The sequence below is a fragment of the Linepithema humile genome, chromosome 5 (genome assembly GCF_040581485.1).
Source record: "Linepithema humile isolate Giens D197 chromosome 5, Lhum_UNIL_v1.0, whole genome shotgun sequence".
Classification (NCBI taxonomy): Eukaryota; Metazoa; Arthropoda; class Insecta; order Hymenoptera; family Formicidae; genus Linepithema; species Linepithema humile.
Window position 1 is genome coordinate 12,758,553 of NC_090132.1, and position 15,393 is coordinate 12,773,945.

The 15,393-nt window shown below is 27.9% G+C and overlaps 1 protein-coding gene and 2 long non-coding RNA genes across 3 annotated transcripts; 1 reads left to right on the forward strand and 2 right to left on the reverse strand.

The window, feature by feature from the left end:
* Positions 1-572: 572 nt before the first annotated feature.
* Positions 573-4,069, forward strand: LOC137000235 (uncharacterized). Its single transcript, XR_010890508.1, has 3 exons — positions 573-3,202; positions 3,321-3,398; positions 3,504-4,069. It is a non-coding gene; the product is annotated as an uncharacterized lncRNA (long non-coding RNA).
* A 570-nt stretch (positions 4,070-4,639) lies between these two features.
* LOC136999981 (uncharacterized) lies at positions 4,640-9,236 on the reverse strand. Its single transcript, XR_010890303.1, has 2 exons — positions 7,914-9,236; positions 4,640-7,592 (listed from the first exon to the last, which is right to left on the reverse strand). It is a non-coding gene; the product is annotated as an uncharacterized lncRNA (long non-coding RNA).
* Positions 9,237-11,655: 2,419 nt separating this feature from the next.
* Positions 11,656-13,022, reverse strand: LOC136999980 (uncharacterized). Its single transcript, XM_067355368.1, has one exon. The coding sequence runs from the start codon at positions 12,763-12,765 to the stop codon at positions 11,758-11,760; it is 1,008 nt and encodes a 335-aa protein (XP_067211469.1). The 5' UTR covers positions 12,766-13,022; the 3' UTR covers positions 11,656-11,757.
* Positions 13,023-15,393: the final 2,371 nt, after the last annotated feature.

A 15,393-nucleotide genomic window follows, 5' to 3' on the forward strand; every position in this document is an offset into this window, starting at 1 on the left:
AATATCTTTCAAAAAGTCCGGCGGAATTCAAATAAAGAATGAGGTTTTGCTATCTGCTCGCGCTCCTTGATTCGTGAAAATTTTCGCTTTTCAAGATTCTCGTAATTTTTAAACGCATTCTAAGTCAGCAACAAAAGTAAAAAACTAATTGTAAGAGCTTCAACCGATAAACGTAGATTATACATACCTTTTTTCTCCCTTTTCTACCTTCTTCTTATTCTTCTTATTTCTCTATTTCTCTTTCTCTCTCTCTCTTTCTCTCTCTCTCTCTCTCTCTCTCTCTTTTCTTTACTTTTTCCTTCTCTTACTGCTCAATTTTTCTCTTTAATATTAGATAATTATTATTTATTTATGTAATATTTACTCAGAAACAAACTGTCAAAATTTATATGACAGTTAAGAGTGAAGCAAATCGCAGCTCACAAATAAGATAACCAATCAGTATCGCGAAAAACAGACATTTCAACACTTCGATATATTCTAGTTCGAGGAATCTTGCTTTTTTTAAAAAAGGAATGTATATATATATATATATATATATATATATATATATATATATATATATATATATATATATATATATATGTATATACAACAATAAAATTTAATTTAATTTTTAAAATTATTTGTAACGGTAAATAGAGTATAATTTTATTATTTTATTATTTATTATTTTTTTAGTAATATTTCCAAAGCTCAAATATAAAGTTATAAAAATTAATAAAATATGGATTAGGTCGAATAAACACTGAGTTAAAGCCTATCCAGATAAACTTGCATAAACGCATAAGCATATATAGTATATAAGGTATTTAATTGGTCCATTTCTTTATGCATTTTTTTATGGACCAATCCATTTCTTTATGCATATAAAGAAACAGTTTCTTGCCATTACCTGCCACAAATGAAACTTATACTAAATGAAAACTTGCGACAAACTGAAAGATATTATGCAATACCCAAACTTGTCAGCAAAAACCTATCTTGTAAATCCTAAAAATTTATGGAATTCCTAAAAATCGGTTCCAAAGCTGGTTTCCAATAGATTTAATGACAAATTTTCATACTTATATTTTTTAACATTTTATTAAATTTCTACATGTATTTTTATTAAATTATTTTATTTTATATACAATAATAATTTGATATATTGTGCTGTAAAATAAAGTTTATAAATAATATCCAACATATATCATATAATAATATATACATATATACATATTAGTGCATTCATATTATTTATTTATTTATCATTAACTTCTTGAACATTATAATTACTTATTTTATATTGTCTTTGTAATTATATAATGAGATTTGCTAGATATCTATACTTATATTTCTGAAATTTAAATCACAACTAAACATAACTAAATTCTATTTGTAAATCAAATATTCTCTATACAGAATCCGTTTATAAAATTTAAAAAACTTGTACTTGTAATGGTTAATTTAAGCAAATATAAAACACTGGCTTGATTTTAATTTATATTCTCTGAGAAAAGAAATAAAATAATATATCCAAAAAAATAACGTATGCAAAAAATTCACGTTGCAATAAACATGAAAAAATGGAAAAATGAAAAAAAAATAATAAAAAAGCGGGTAAATAAGAGAATATGAAAATCTCGTAAAATAAAGAAATCTAAAAAAAGCGAGAAAGCGTGAAATAAAAAAAGTAATAAAATAAAAATATGTGAAAAAATAAGAAAAAAAATGAGAGAATTGCAGATAATTACTTTGTACTTTTAAAAAAAAATATATGTTAAGGCTTGTGCATGAGTGGAAAAGATTTTTTTAAGTAGAAAGTAAACACAGCTCTGAATAAATATTAATAATATTTATAGGCGTATGGCCTAATGGATTGTGTTCGACTGGTGAGAAGTAAGAGAGAGTCAATGGTGTAGAAATGTGTTTATTTCTTTGTCAGAGAGAAGTATGTATGTACAGGTGTGTGTGTAACGTGAGTGCGCCAGCGGCGCATTCGCGGCGAAGTGTAAGGCCGCGAGTTTTGAATGAAAGGTGACGGGCGCGGTAATATATTACTGGCCGCGTCTGCGTGGTTGGAATCGGGTCCTTAACAGGACGATTCATGCTAGGGTGCATGTTGCATCCGGGCGGCGAGGTTTGCGTTGCGGTGGAGTATGTCTCCGTTGTGCCATGCGCTGCGACCGTCCGGCTCTCGAAGGCGCAAGTGAGTCTGCGAGCCGAGGCGGGAGAGGCCTTCGCATTCGGATGTCCCCTGGAACGTGAGTGTCACGTGGGGGCCGAGTCAACCGGGCACAGAACTCTAAGGGAATTATTTTCCGCTGTAGAGTCTGTGGTGGCGACGGCGATGCTGGTGCGTCAGCTGACCGTAGCTGTACATCCTACGTGAGGTGTGCGGCCAAAGCTGAGGCTGAGTCTCTCGCTTCCGTGCCTTCCCAGGCACTGTGAAAAGTCGAGAAGACTTGCTGGTTGCGCTCTTCGAAGCAGAGCTGTGACTCCGTTCAAGGGCCCTTAGTGAGAGCTCGCCTTGAAGCGAGTGAGTCAGGAAAGATCTGCGGAGCAGCTCTTTTATATCTCGTCGATCGAAGCTTGATCGCGAGAAAGCTCTTCACCGCCTGCGCAGCCTGGCGGTGGGTCCGCAAGCTTGTAACTGGTAGAAGGCCTGCGGCGCGTAGCGGCGCCGCGGCGTATTATGCCGCTTCAGTACAGCTGTGTGGCGGTGAGCCGCCACAATATTCATAAAAGGGCCCGAAGGTAACTATAGAGCGGTGACATTATCAACTGATCCAACTGTACTGGAAGTACACAAGTATTGTAATTTATCACTGTACTGTTTTATAATAGCTTCGTCGGTGATAGTCATCGGATCGAAAAGAGGTTATTTGATCTGAAAATCCAAATGTCTGCATGTGATAACAATGTGCAGTTTGTTAAAAAGAAGACTGATTTCACGCTATATCCGATATCCTGAATTAACACGAATGTATTTAATAACATCGTGAAGTGCATAATTTAATTCTGATACAACGTGACTTATATATTGTACAGTGCATACGTAGTCACTTTTAACGGAAAAGAAGTTCAATGAATTAACAATAATTCTTGGTGTTAATTGTTGAATTATATGAACTTCAAATAAAAAATTTATTCCCAAATATGTGGGCAGACACCATCCTTATTGTATTTATCAGTATATGTACAGCGTTATTGGATAAAGGTAAAAAACATAAAAAGCAATATTTTCATAAATGTATTTATAAGTTGAAAAAAAAACAAAATAATTTATTTAATTTATTTATTTGTTCTAATATATTTATTTTATATATATTGTTTAGGTTTGACATGGTTAATGGTGTATAGAACTGAAAAATATCAAAAATTAAAGGCTGAAGTTGAAAAGCAGAGTAAAAAATGTAAGTCTACAAAATATCTATGAGGTATTCAAGATATTTATGAGGTATTATATGAGGAATTGTATATACAAAAAAATATCTGCATAAAGTGATTTTGTTTGCCAGTAGAAAAAAGAAAAGAGGCTCATGAAGACTCTTTGGACAAGCAGCAGAAGAAGAAGATAGAACGCGAAGAGGAAAGATTAAAGAATAATAATCGAGACTTATCTCTTGTAAAAATGAAATCCATGTTTGCTATTGGATTTGCGTTTACGGCACTGTTAAGTATGTTCAATAACATATTTGATGGACGAGCTGTTGCGAGATTACCGTTTGTTCCAATCAGCTGAATACAAGGTTTATCCCATAGAAATCTTCCAGGCGATGATTATACGGAATGCTCATTTATATTTTTATACATATTATGCACCATGAGTATCAGACAGGTAAATTTAATTTGTTTCTTTGAATACATTTGGTTATGTATTAAACATATTTAAAAATAATAATAATTTTAATAATTTTAATAATTTTAATAATATCTCAAATAAAGATTTTTATTTGTATTTGCTAAAAGTTTATGATGCAAATGATCAAAATGTATTGAACTATGCATTGAACAAGAATTCCAGTATTGTATTTATTATATAATTGTATTTATTGTATTTATTATATATTGTATATTTATATATAATATATAATAAATATATTATATTTATTATATATTATATATAAATATATAATTATTATATTATTATTATTATATTTATTATACAATATATAATAAATACAATAAATATATTTATATTTATTGTATTTATTATATATTGTATTTATTATATAATTTATTATATAATTGCTCAGAACGTCACATTAGCTATTAATTTATTGCTGGTAAAAGTATATATTTTATTTCACGATGTTTTCTGTGCTTTTGCATTTTTTAATATTTACATTTTTTATAATTTTTTTGTGCCATCTTTTTTATTTGGTAATTCTTCTGCTTCTGTAAAAAAAATTATGTATTATTATGTAAATATTAAAATTTGTTTTAAAAAATAATAAAATTATAATAATAATAATTGTAATTTTATACCATCCAGTTTTCTTTTTCTAGGAGTATTTACTCCTTTTAATAGCAGAGGAATCGACATACGTCCTTCTATCTTTTTTATATCTTTCAAATCATTAACTATTAAATATGGCGGATCAGCTATAAAATCATCATAAAATTATCAAAATTATGTAAACACATGCGTACGTGCGCAAATAATTTTATAAAAATAATTATTTTAAATTAAAAGTAATTAATAAGAAATATCAATATTTTTACCGTTACTTTGCATGCATCCTATTATTTCAATTTTATCTCCCTTTATCAAATCTAGATCGCTATACATATCATAGGTAAATTCCAGAATATGAACTTCCAGCTTAAATAAACCATCTGTTATCGACCCACAACCAATAATTTTATTCAACTTATTATTAAAAATTTCAGAAAAGTTGGTTTTAACATATCCTTCCAAAACTGAAATATATAAATGCATGATAGTGAAAAAAATGTAAAAAGCTTGAATTTTATTAGTATTATCATAATGTAAAAATAAAATAATTATTAAAGAAATAAAATTTATAAAATATTTTGCGTAAAAAAAATTTTCTAAGTAGCATTTTTGGAGAATTTAGATATAAATAAAAATATAACTAACTAATGCGATCGGTGCTATTCAAAACGTCTTTTATTTGGATTGCTTTAGGTTTACCATTTAATGTTTTTATTGGTTCGCAATATCCAAGATTGGATACAATCATATTGCTACGGATTAATAACTCGTATTGAACGTTTCCATTATTAAATAGATTATTTTTTGGTAATCTTGCCTGTGCACTATCTATGTGAATTATCTAACAAAAACATTTAAATTTAAAACATAAATTAAAAATTTTTTTTTTGAGAATCTTTTTTTATTTAGAACATTTTTTTTATTTCGAACATTTTTTTTATTTAGAACATATTTTTTACTTTATTTCTTATAATAATAATTTTATTTAGAACATATTTTTTACTTTATTTTTTATAATATGCCCCCCCCCAAAAAAAAATTTAAATGATGTGTCCTTAATTCCTATTATTATTTAATTTTATTATTATTATTGAAATTATCCCAATAAAGAAAATGAAGCAGTGCCAATTTATTATATTTACACTTTCCCATTCGAAATTGACAAAATTGACAAATGGATGTGTTCAAAAAGTTCCAGGCTTGATAAATAAAACATATTGTATTTATTTTTAATATTTATTCTATACGATCTTCTTAAAAGTAGTTCCCTTTCTGTACAATGCACTTATGCTAACGCTTTTTCCAGCTTTGGAAACACTTTTCATAGGCTGATTTTGATTTTGAGAAAGAAGAATAGTAAAAGAGGAAGTAGATGATCAACCTATAAAAAATGTTTCTGAAGCTAGAAGAAGCGTTGGTATATATACATACATATAATGTATGTGTGATTAAAAAATTTCAGGCCTTGATAAATAAAACAGATTGTATTTATTTTTAATATTTATTTTATACGATCTTCTTAAAAGTAGTTCCCTTTCTGTATAATGCACTTATGCTAACGCTTTTTCCAGTTTTGAAAATACTTTTTATAGGCTGATTTTGATTATATTAATAAAATTATTTATCAAAGCCTGGAACTTTTTAAACACACGTACATTGCGGATACATTATATATACGTAGGTATGCATGTATGTACATTTGGTCACAGGAATACCTTAACACATGAATTTGCATAAGTATCAAGGCACATTCAAATTGCCTGCTTCGATTCTACATACTTCTTGCATCATGACTGTGATTATGCCTCACGTGTGACATATATCAAAAAGTATGATTATTTGTTTAATAATATGTCACAATAAGTATATCATTTAATTATATTATTTACTTTTTATAACTGTATTTTGATATATTATTTAGCGGATAATTATTGTCTTTGACATATGTCATACAAGAGGAATAATCATAATTATGATGCAAAAAATATGTAAAATCAAAACACACCGTTTGAATGTGTCTTGACTTTCATGCACATTTATGCGTTAAGGCATTCCTATGACCGAGTGCACATTGTGTACATATAGTGTATATATGAATATTTACATGATTGGACATCACATGGTGTTCCACATTTTTTATATCATCATTCCATGCAACTATTTGTACTCTTCGTCCTGAATTATTATTAAGATAAAATTTGTAAAATTTATATTGTTGGTTGTTTCCTACTAAACGTGGAGATTCTATGCCGTCCACATAGCCTACAATTTCACTGTAAAATAAATAATAATTATGCAAATAAAATAAACCTGCCCTGGTAGAAATTCACTCTAGGCCTTATTATGGCCTAGACCCCGACTAGCTCGCCAGTCATCAACTCGGGCGTGATACTGGCAAATTAGTCGGGGCCACATACGAAATCGTCATAAATGGCTGTGCTAGCGCCACAGATTCACCGCAATACTGGGGCGACTGGGGCTGTGGATTGGCACTATCTAGGCTGCTACTTAGACCGTGTTTGTTCTAAACGGACCCTTACTAAATTTATCATGGTAGGTTTATGAAAGGTAGAGCCATGGTAATTTTAATAAGGTTCCGATTAAAATTACATTATACGTGTGTACATGTGCGCGTGTATATTTATGTGGGTGTGTTAGTGTATGTACACACACGCACGCACACATATACATACACGAATACATACACACATATCAATTAATATATAAAATATCTAAAAAAAATTTGTATATGTTTATTTTATTTGTTTACTGCAATTATTTATAAGCTTAATGCGTTACATAAAATGTGTTGTTTATTTCTATATACGAAATACAATTAAATAATATTATATATATATTTGAAAAAATATGTTGAAAAAATGAAATTATAAAACTACAGAAATAAAAAAAAATAGGCATATTTAAATTCAAAATAAATTTTCAACATTATTCGATTCATCAGAATAAATAGACCCAGATTCTTGTGACTGATTATCTGATGATACTTGATTAATAATTGTTGCTGATTTTGTCCGTGACTTTCGGTAACCTTCCCAATCCTTAGCATTGGTAAGGACGACACTGATGGCCTTGATTAAAAGAGCATGAGTTACTGTTTCCCCAGTCAAAGTTTGTTTCAAATAAACTTCTAGAAAAAAATATCGATGCAATTAAATAGAGTTTAATAAGTTAAAATTTAATAATTAATTAAATAAATTATATATGTATACAGGTGTCCGGTAACTTGCAGACCAACGCTCGTGAATAGATAAAGCACTATAAACTGAACAAAAAAGTTCTTTACCATTTTGCGCGAATCGCGCGCTTATTCGTCAATCTTTTTAATTAATATTTCAATAATTATTGTAAGAATTCAAAAATGGTAAAAAACTTTTCTGTTCAGTTTATTGTGCTCTATCTGTTCACGAGAATTGGTCCGCGAGTTATCGGACACCCTGTATGTCAATACCTTCTATACATGAGTAAAATTCTGTGCTCTTGAAAACGTATTTGTGTGGAATATTTTTTACCGCTGTGTACATTATTGCAACATTTCTTGCAATACAATGTTTTATAATATGCAATATATTTCGGCTTAAAGATCTGCTGAAATCGAGATAACGATGAATGAATTCACACTAAAACAGAATTATTTATAAATTATAGGATAAACATCAAACAGATATAAATGCTGTTGTATGCTAGTATGTATGTGTATGTGCGTTTGTAGTACTCACAAAACTTTGTTTTAAATTACGGTCAGTATTCAACTGAGTATTAAATGCGTTGAATTGATCATTTGTTTCTAGTGGAAATTTAATATTATATGTTTTCAAAAATCCAGTTGACTCTGCTGTATAATAATTATTATCAGTAGTTTTCGTTGCTTCATTATACATGACTATAGCTTTTAAATTCCGAATTTCATATCTGATTTGTTCTAACTTTACAAGTATTAAATCGGCTTCTGAAATAAATAACAATACTTATAATAATAATAATAATAAATTATATGTAACAATTGCATAAAAATAATTAATTTTGGATGTTCAAACATACTTTCTTCACTAAGTGTGGTAAAGTTGATTGGGTTTTCACATTCTACTCCATGCAAATCTGAAATTTAAGATTTTTATAATAACATTAAAAATACAAATATTTATGTTAAATTTCAAATATTCTAATAGTTACTTTGTGAATTAAGCGTTAAAACAGGAATGTCCTTATCCATTACAACTATCGATTGGCTTTTATCTTTTAAATCCATACTCAAAGTATCCTCACGCTGAAGAATAATCTTCTTATCTGGAAAATAGTAATAATCATGATTTTATATAATTATTAAAATTATTACAAATTATTAAAAATTGCAATAGTTACACAAAAATTTATAGAAATCATTTTATATAAAGTATTAAAAAATAACATAAATTTACAAACCAATGGGTAATTGGGGCATCTGCACTATCCTTGAAGATCCTGTATTTAGACCCTTATTTTGTTTTTTCGTATTTGTTTTTTTAAGACGTTTTAATGTTTTATTTGGCTCTGAAAAGAAACAAAAAGTAGAACAGATCAATTTTTATTAATTCGAAAGATTGTTGGATAATAATTTTGATATTTATTTCTTATTATATAGTTATCATGCGTTATAATTGTAATTTACCTGAGACTGAGTTAAAAGAATTTGAGTTTTTGTCAGACGTCATAAACTTTGATACGAATGCTGCACTGTCATTCAATGCTTTCTTTTTATAAAATTCTTTTTTTGCTTCTGATTTTTCTTTTGGATCCTCGTCAGAAGGCAAAGAAAAAACAAACTCCTGGGCTGAAAGTTCGTCCAGTTTCATTAAAGCTTCATCGTATTGCTCTAGAATGCATAACAAATTGCTTTAATTAAAGGACATTAAAATTATATATATACATGTATACATTACATGTATATATGTATACATATGTACATATGTATACATTATTTATTATATTAATTTATTATTAATTTATTTATTATTTATTTTTATATTAATTTATTATTATATATTAATTATATTAATTTAATTACTTACTTGCTTCGCCAACGATCTTAACCGTATAAGTAGGCCAAGATTCTGGTGCATCAAAACAATGATTTACAAAATCCTGTAAAAGTTTCGAAGTATTTTCATCGTACGGTTCTGGCATAAATTTTGTCGTGAGTTTAAGTCGCTTTTGGTCCCATGAGATCCATTTCGACGGTACCACGTCAATTTCTTTTTTTCCAGACTTTGGACCTTTCCTTATAAATTGTACTAACTGATATTTGTGCAAATAGTCTTCGTCCTCACTCATCTAAACAACGGAAAAAATATTCAAGCCTTGAGATACTTATTCCTATTGTTATGTATAGAAATAAAGAACGCCTTATTTATTAACATTCAACTATGAATTCTGATCTTAATGCAAACTTGACCGAATATTGAGACTAACTTTGATGAAATAAAAAAATTGTGCAAATAACTTACCTTCAGTTTCCACGATATTTCGGTCTTCAAAGAATAATATCGTTGATAGTTATTACACAAAATTGTTTCACCCGTTTGACTTGTTTGTTAATTAATATAAAAGAAATGATAATATGTGCAGAATAAAAAGCACACGGTCACGCGCATCACACGGGCTTATGAAAAACAAAGTAACGAAGGATGTAAATATATAAGAAACATTTGACAATTGATCAGTTTTACGGTTTCACCAATTGATGTCGTTCCGTGTTTTGTACTGTAGCCACGGCAGAAAAACTATTTAAAACTATTACTATTACTATTACTAAACTATTACTATTACTTAACTATCACTATTACTATTTAAAACTATTTTCGCATCTGTGATCCATGCATTGTTGTATCTTATATCATTGTGTGCGGAGCTGTATACACATACACAGTCGCGTCGGGCTTGAGGGAGTCAGGGTTGCACTTATTAGATTATGTTAGAATAATGTAATAAATTTGGACAATTACAATCGTAATCCCAAAGGTTTCGTTGATTACCGCGTGTAAAACTATAATCGATGTATTTAATAAAGGAAAAAATAAATAAAATAAATGTACCAACAAGTATTATGATTTACTTATGTCTTTTTGTCTTCACAAAATTATTCAGTTTTTCCATACAAAGATTCAATCTAGTGTAAAAGAGATATAGCAAATGTTCTTTCATTAGTTCCATTAAGATTTAATTTCAATTTAATCATTTTATGTGCGATATCATGTACGGTCATAGTTTTTCTTCTTACTGCATCAAAACGAGATTCTAATAATTCCCACATGTTTAAAACAGATGAATTTATTGGATTTGTGTAAACAGATTTTTTTATTATACAAACATCGCCTTCAAGTTTGATTTTGTTATTTTCAACATACATTTTATTTATCGTACATATACATCCCATTTTTAGAAGAACTGTATTATCTGGCGCCTTATTTGTAAGTAACATATTAATGCACTGTAAAGCTTCTATATTATTTCCATTTTGTTTAAGAATTGTCACTACTAAAGGAGAAGGTACTTGATTGATGCAAGTTTTTTGCTCACAAAGTCTTCGAGCTAATTGTGCGACTACATTTGTAGGTGAACGAAGCATGTTTTTTATTTTTCCTAAATAACTCTCAAATGCAAAAGCACTTATAGACGATAAATTGCACTGTGTATTAAAAACGTCATCTGAAATGTGAAGTAAGTTGTGAACATTCATAACCATAAAGTCTGGACCATAAAGATCTTTGGATTGTAAAATAAATTTGTTCAGTAAATCTTTAGCGGTAGGAACAAAATTTACTGCATTTTCTGATGACAGCATACGACAAGCTGCATGAAGCAAAATAAAATGTTCATATTTGTTTTTCTCTAAAATTCTTTTTAGCAAAATAGGGCCAGCAAACAATAAAAAAAATCTGTATTCAGTAGCTTTAAATTTTAAATAATCTGTTATTGGTCTCATTTTTCTATCAAATTCAATCGGTTGTTGTCGTTTTATTGTTAACATTCTCATTGACAGTTCTTTTCGTTGATTTTGACTAAATTTAACTTTTAGATTAGTAGACATCCATGCATCTATTAATCTTTTCATCACACCTAAATAGCATAGATGCATTGAATCTAGAATAATATCATTAATCATATTAATTGGCGGAGTTATGAATAAAAGAGGCGATGCAGCATTGTGATGATGTGGATCGGTAAAGTTACGGAAAGTATAGTCAGTGCGTTCTGCACAATTTGTTTCTAAAAATATCATTGTTCTGTTATGTTTGATACCTTGAATTTCACAACGTTCACAACCGTGTGCTGCATTGTACCCTTTTATGCATTTCAAGTAAGACCGTGCAGGAGTATCGCATAAAACCTTTAATTTTGATTTCAAAGTGCCTTTCTTGTATAGAAATGCCATGAACTAATAATTTATTTAGTTCCATTATAAAATCTTTCATAAATTCATGGATATATTTTGGCTTTGAATTTCCTGAATAAATTGCGACAACAAATGGGCTATAAATATCAGGATTACATTGTACTTTTACAAGTATTGGCCACACGTCGTTTACACTTGATTTGAATAATTTGATACCGTCAATATTAATTAAAAGATATAAAATATTTGCATAATGTAAATCTAAATTTATGCAAGTACGCAATCCCTGTTCGATACCAAAATAAGCATATTGTCCTTCGGTTTCATCTAAAGCGAGCATTTTAGTTATAAAATAATGTGACTTGTTTGTCTGTAAAAGAGTTTTAGATGATTTAGGTAAATTTGGCAATACAGGATTCAGAATGCTTAGTAAAGAATCTAGTGTCGAGTGAGGAACTCGACATCCAATGGCCCAAGAACGTAACTCAGCTGAAATATCGTTTTGATTTTGATGTTGTCGAACTTCAATATCTACATCACCATTATTGCTGTCAACGCTGCCGTCAGATTTATCGCTAATGTTATTAAAATCAATATCAGAGTCACTATGGTCTCCAGAGTTAGTTTCCGAATTATCATTTTTCTTTTCATCGAGTGTATTATAAAGGTCAATTGCAGTCTCTCTTCCGTCTTCGGTTCTAAAACTTTCCTCGTGGTATTTATTACACTCGGTCGAACTATCTTTTTCACTATGACATTCACATTCACCAATATTATTTTGATTATTCCCCGCATTAGATGAAGATTGTGTATTAAAATTATTTGTTGCACTTAACCTATTCATAGCTTTTAATTTTCGTTTGAATTTAATAATTTTTCGATATTTTTGTGCGGTTAATCTATCCGCTAACAATTTCATGTCTCTATCCATATTTGGAAGAAGAAGTGAATTGTTATATTTTTATAAAACGTAGCGGGAATAAATATAGTTATATAGACTTATAATAGACTCTATAATAGTATCTCTTTCAGAAACAGTTTGAGAGAAAAGACTAGCGGACACTATATGGACATATAAAACATAGCGCCAGACAAAACTCTGGGCCATACCTAAACCCTTCTAATTTTTTTAGATAGGCTATGATTTGGTAAACAAGTAAGGCCAAACTTTTTTTTTCCTGGCAGCAAAGACTGGCGAACGCTACTGATTAAACATAGCGCCAGACTAAATATCATTCTGGGCCATACTATAGCCTTTCTAAATTCTTTTAGATAGGCTACGTCTTGGCAAACAAGTGAGGCCCATACTTCTGTCTTGGCGTTAAACTGGCAATTTCTACCAGGGTGTGTAATAAATATTTAAATTAAATTATTCAAATTAAATATTAAAAATAAATATCAAAATTAGGCAAAAAAATTTTATACATTTTTTTCAAAAAGCATTTTTAGAATTTTTAGTATAATTTGTGTACTTACACAGTTGAGTCAAACATTTTAATGTTGTCAAGAACTTCATTAGGAGTTAACAAATTTTCAATATTTAAATTTTCCGTTTTTAAATCTTCATCAATACTTTCCATTTTTTTTTCGTATAATTAATTTTTTTGTTTTCCATTTTCTCAATTATTCTATGTATAATAATAAAATTATTTATTAAATTTATATTGTAAATAAAAAAAGTTTCACTAAATTTATATTTATAAATTTATTTATATATTTGATTTATATTTGTAGAAATATAAATTTTTAATAAATTTTTTTATTTTAAATAACCGTCAAAATAACCTTCGCTATCAAGCTATCAAACTATCAGAATAATCGCGATAACCAATCAGCGTCGCGGAAAAGCATCAACAATACTTCCGATACATTCGAGTATCGATCTTTCATGCCTTTTCTAAGAGTGGATTCAAGTAAATGATTTTTTTGATTCCAAGTAAATATTTACTTGAATCAAATAATTATATTTTTATTCAAGTAAATTATTTTTTTTATTCAATTAAATATTTATCAAAATCAAGTAAATATTTATTAGCATTAAGTAAATATTTATTAGAATCAAGTAGATATTTTTTTGATTCAAATAAATATTTATTTAATTCAAATAAATAATTATTAGAATCAAGTAAATGTTTATTAGAATCAAACCAATATTTATTAGAATCAAGTAAATATTTATTAAATTTTAGTAAATATTTTTTTATTTAAGTAAATATTTTTTTAATTAAAATAAAAAATTTGTTTGATTCAAGTAAATATTCATTAGAATCAAGTAGATATTTATTTAATACAAGTAAATATTTTCTTGATTTAAGTAAATATTTATTAACACCAAGCAAATATTTATTAGAATCAAATAAATATTTTTTTGACTTAAGTAAATATTTCTTTGATTAAAGTAAATATTTATTAAAATCAAGTAAATATTTATTTGATTCAAGTAAATATTTTTTATTAATTTTTGGTATAAAATTAAAGTACATTGATGATTTAATTTCATACAAATAACAATCTCCATTTGAGAGATCGACTTTGAAAGATATTCGCAATTGCTCGATGATATTTGTTAAAATTCATTTCTTTTAAATTTCAAGTACATAATTACATTATTTAAAAACTTTAAAGAAATGAATTTTAACAAATATTATCGAGCAATTGCAAATATCTCTCAAAGTCGATTTCTCAAATGGAGATTGTTATTTGTATATAAAATTAAATCATCAATGTACTTTAATTTCATACAAATAACAATCTCCATTTGAGAGATCGACTTTGAAAGATATTCGTAATTGCTCGATGATTTCTGTCAAAATTAATTTTTCTAAACTTTTTTAATAATGTATGTATAAATAATAACAAAAAGATAGCAAATAATTTCAGCATTAATGATTTTGTGCTTTGACTTATGTATAATATTTTTCTTACATTGCCTGGATAACTTAATATTGAGCTAATAATTATAATTTGATACTCTATTTACAATTTTAATACTGAAACCGTTTTAATATTAAGCTATCCAGCCAATGTAAAAAAAAATATTATACATAAATCAAAGCACAAAATCATTAATGCTGAAATTATTTGCTATCTTCTTGTTATTATTTATACATACATTATTCAAAATGTTTAGAGAAATTAATTTTAACAGATATCATCGAGCAATTGCGAATATCTTTCAAAGTCGATCTCTCAAATAGAGATTGTTATTTGTATGAAATTGAAGTACATTGATGATTTAATTTCATACAAACAACAATCTCCATTTGAAAGATCGACTTTGAGAGATATTTACAATTGCTAGATGATATTTGTTAAAATTTATTTCTTTAAAATTTTTAAATAATATAATTAAGTACTTGAAATTTTAAAGAAATAAATTTTAACAAATATCATCGAGTAATTGCAAATATCTCTCAAAGTCGATCTCTCAAATGGAGATTGTTATTTGTATAAAATTAAATCATCAATGTAGATTAATTGCATTGATTTGACTTATGTATAATATTTTTTTTTACATTATTTTTAAAATTTTTTACATTTATTTATTTATTTATATACA

Coding starts and splice junctions, on each gene's coding strand:
- LOC136999980 (XM_067355368.1), bottom strand. CDS start 12,765: ATGGATAGAGACATGAAATTGTTAGCGGATAGATTAACCGCACAAAAA.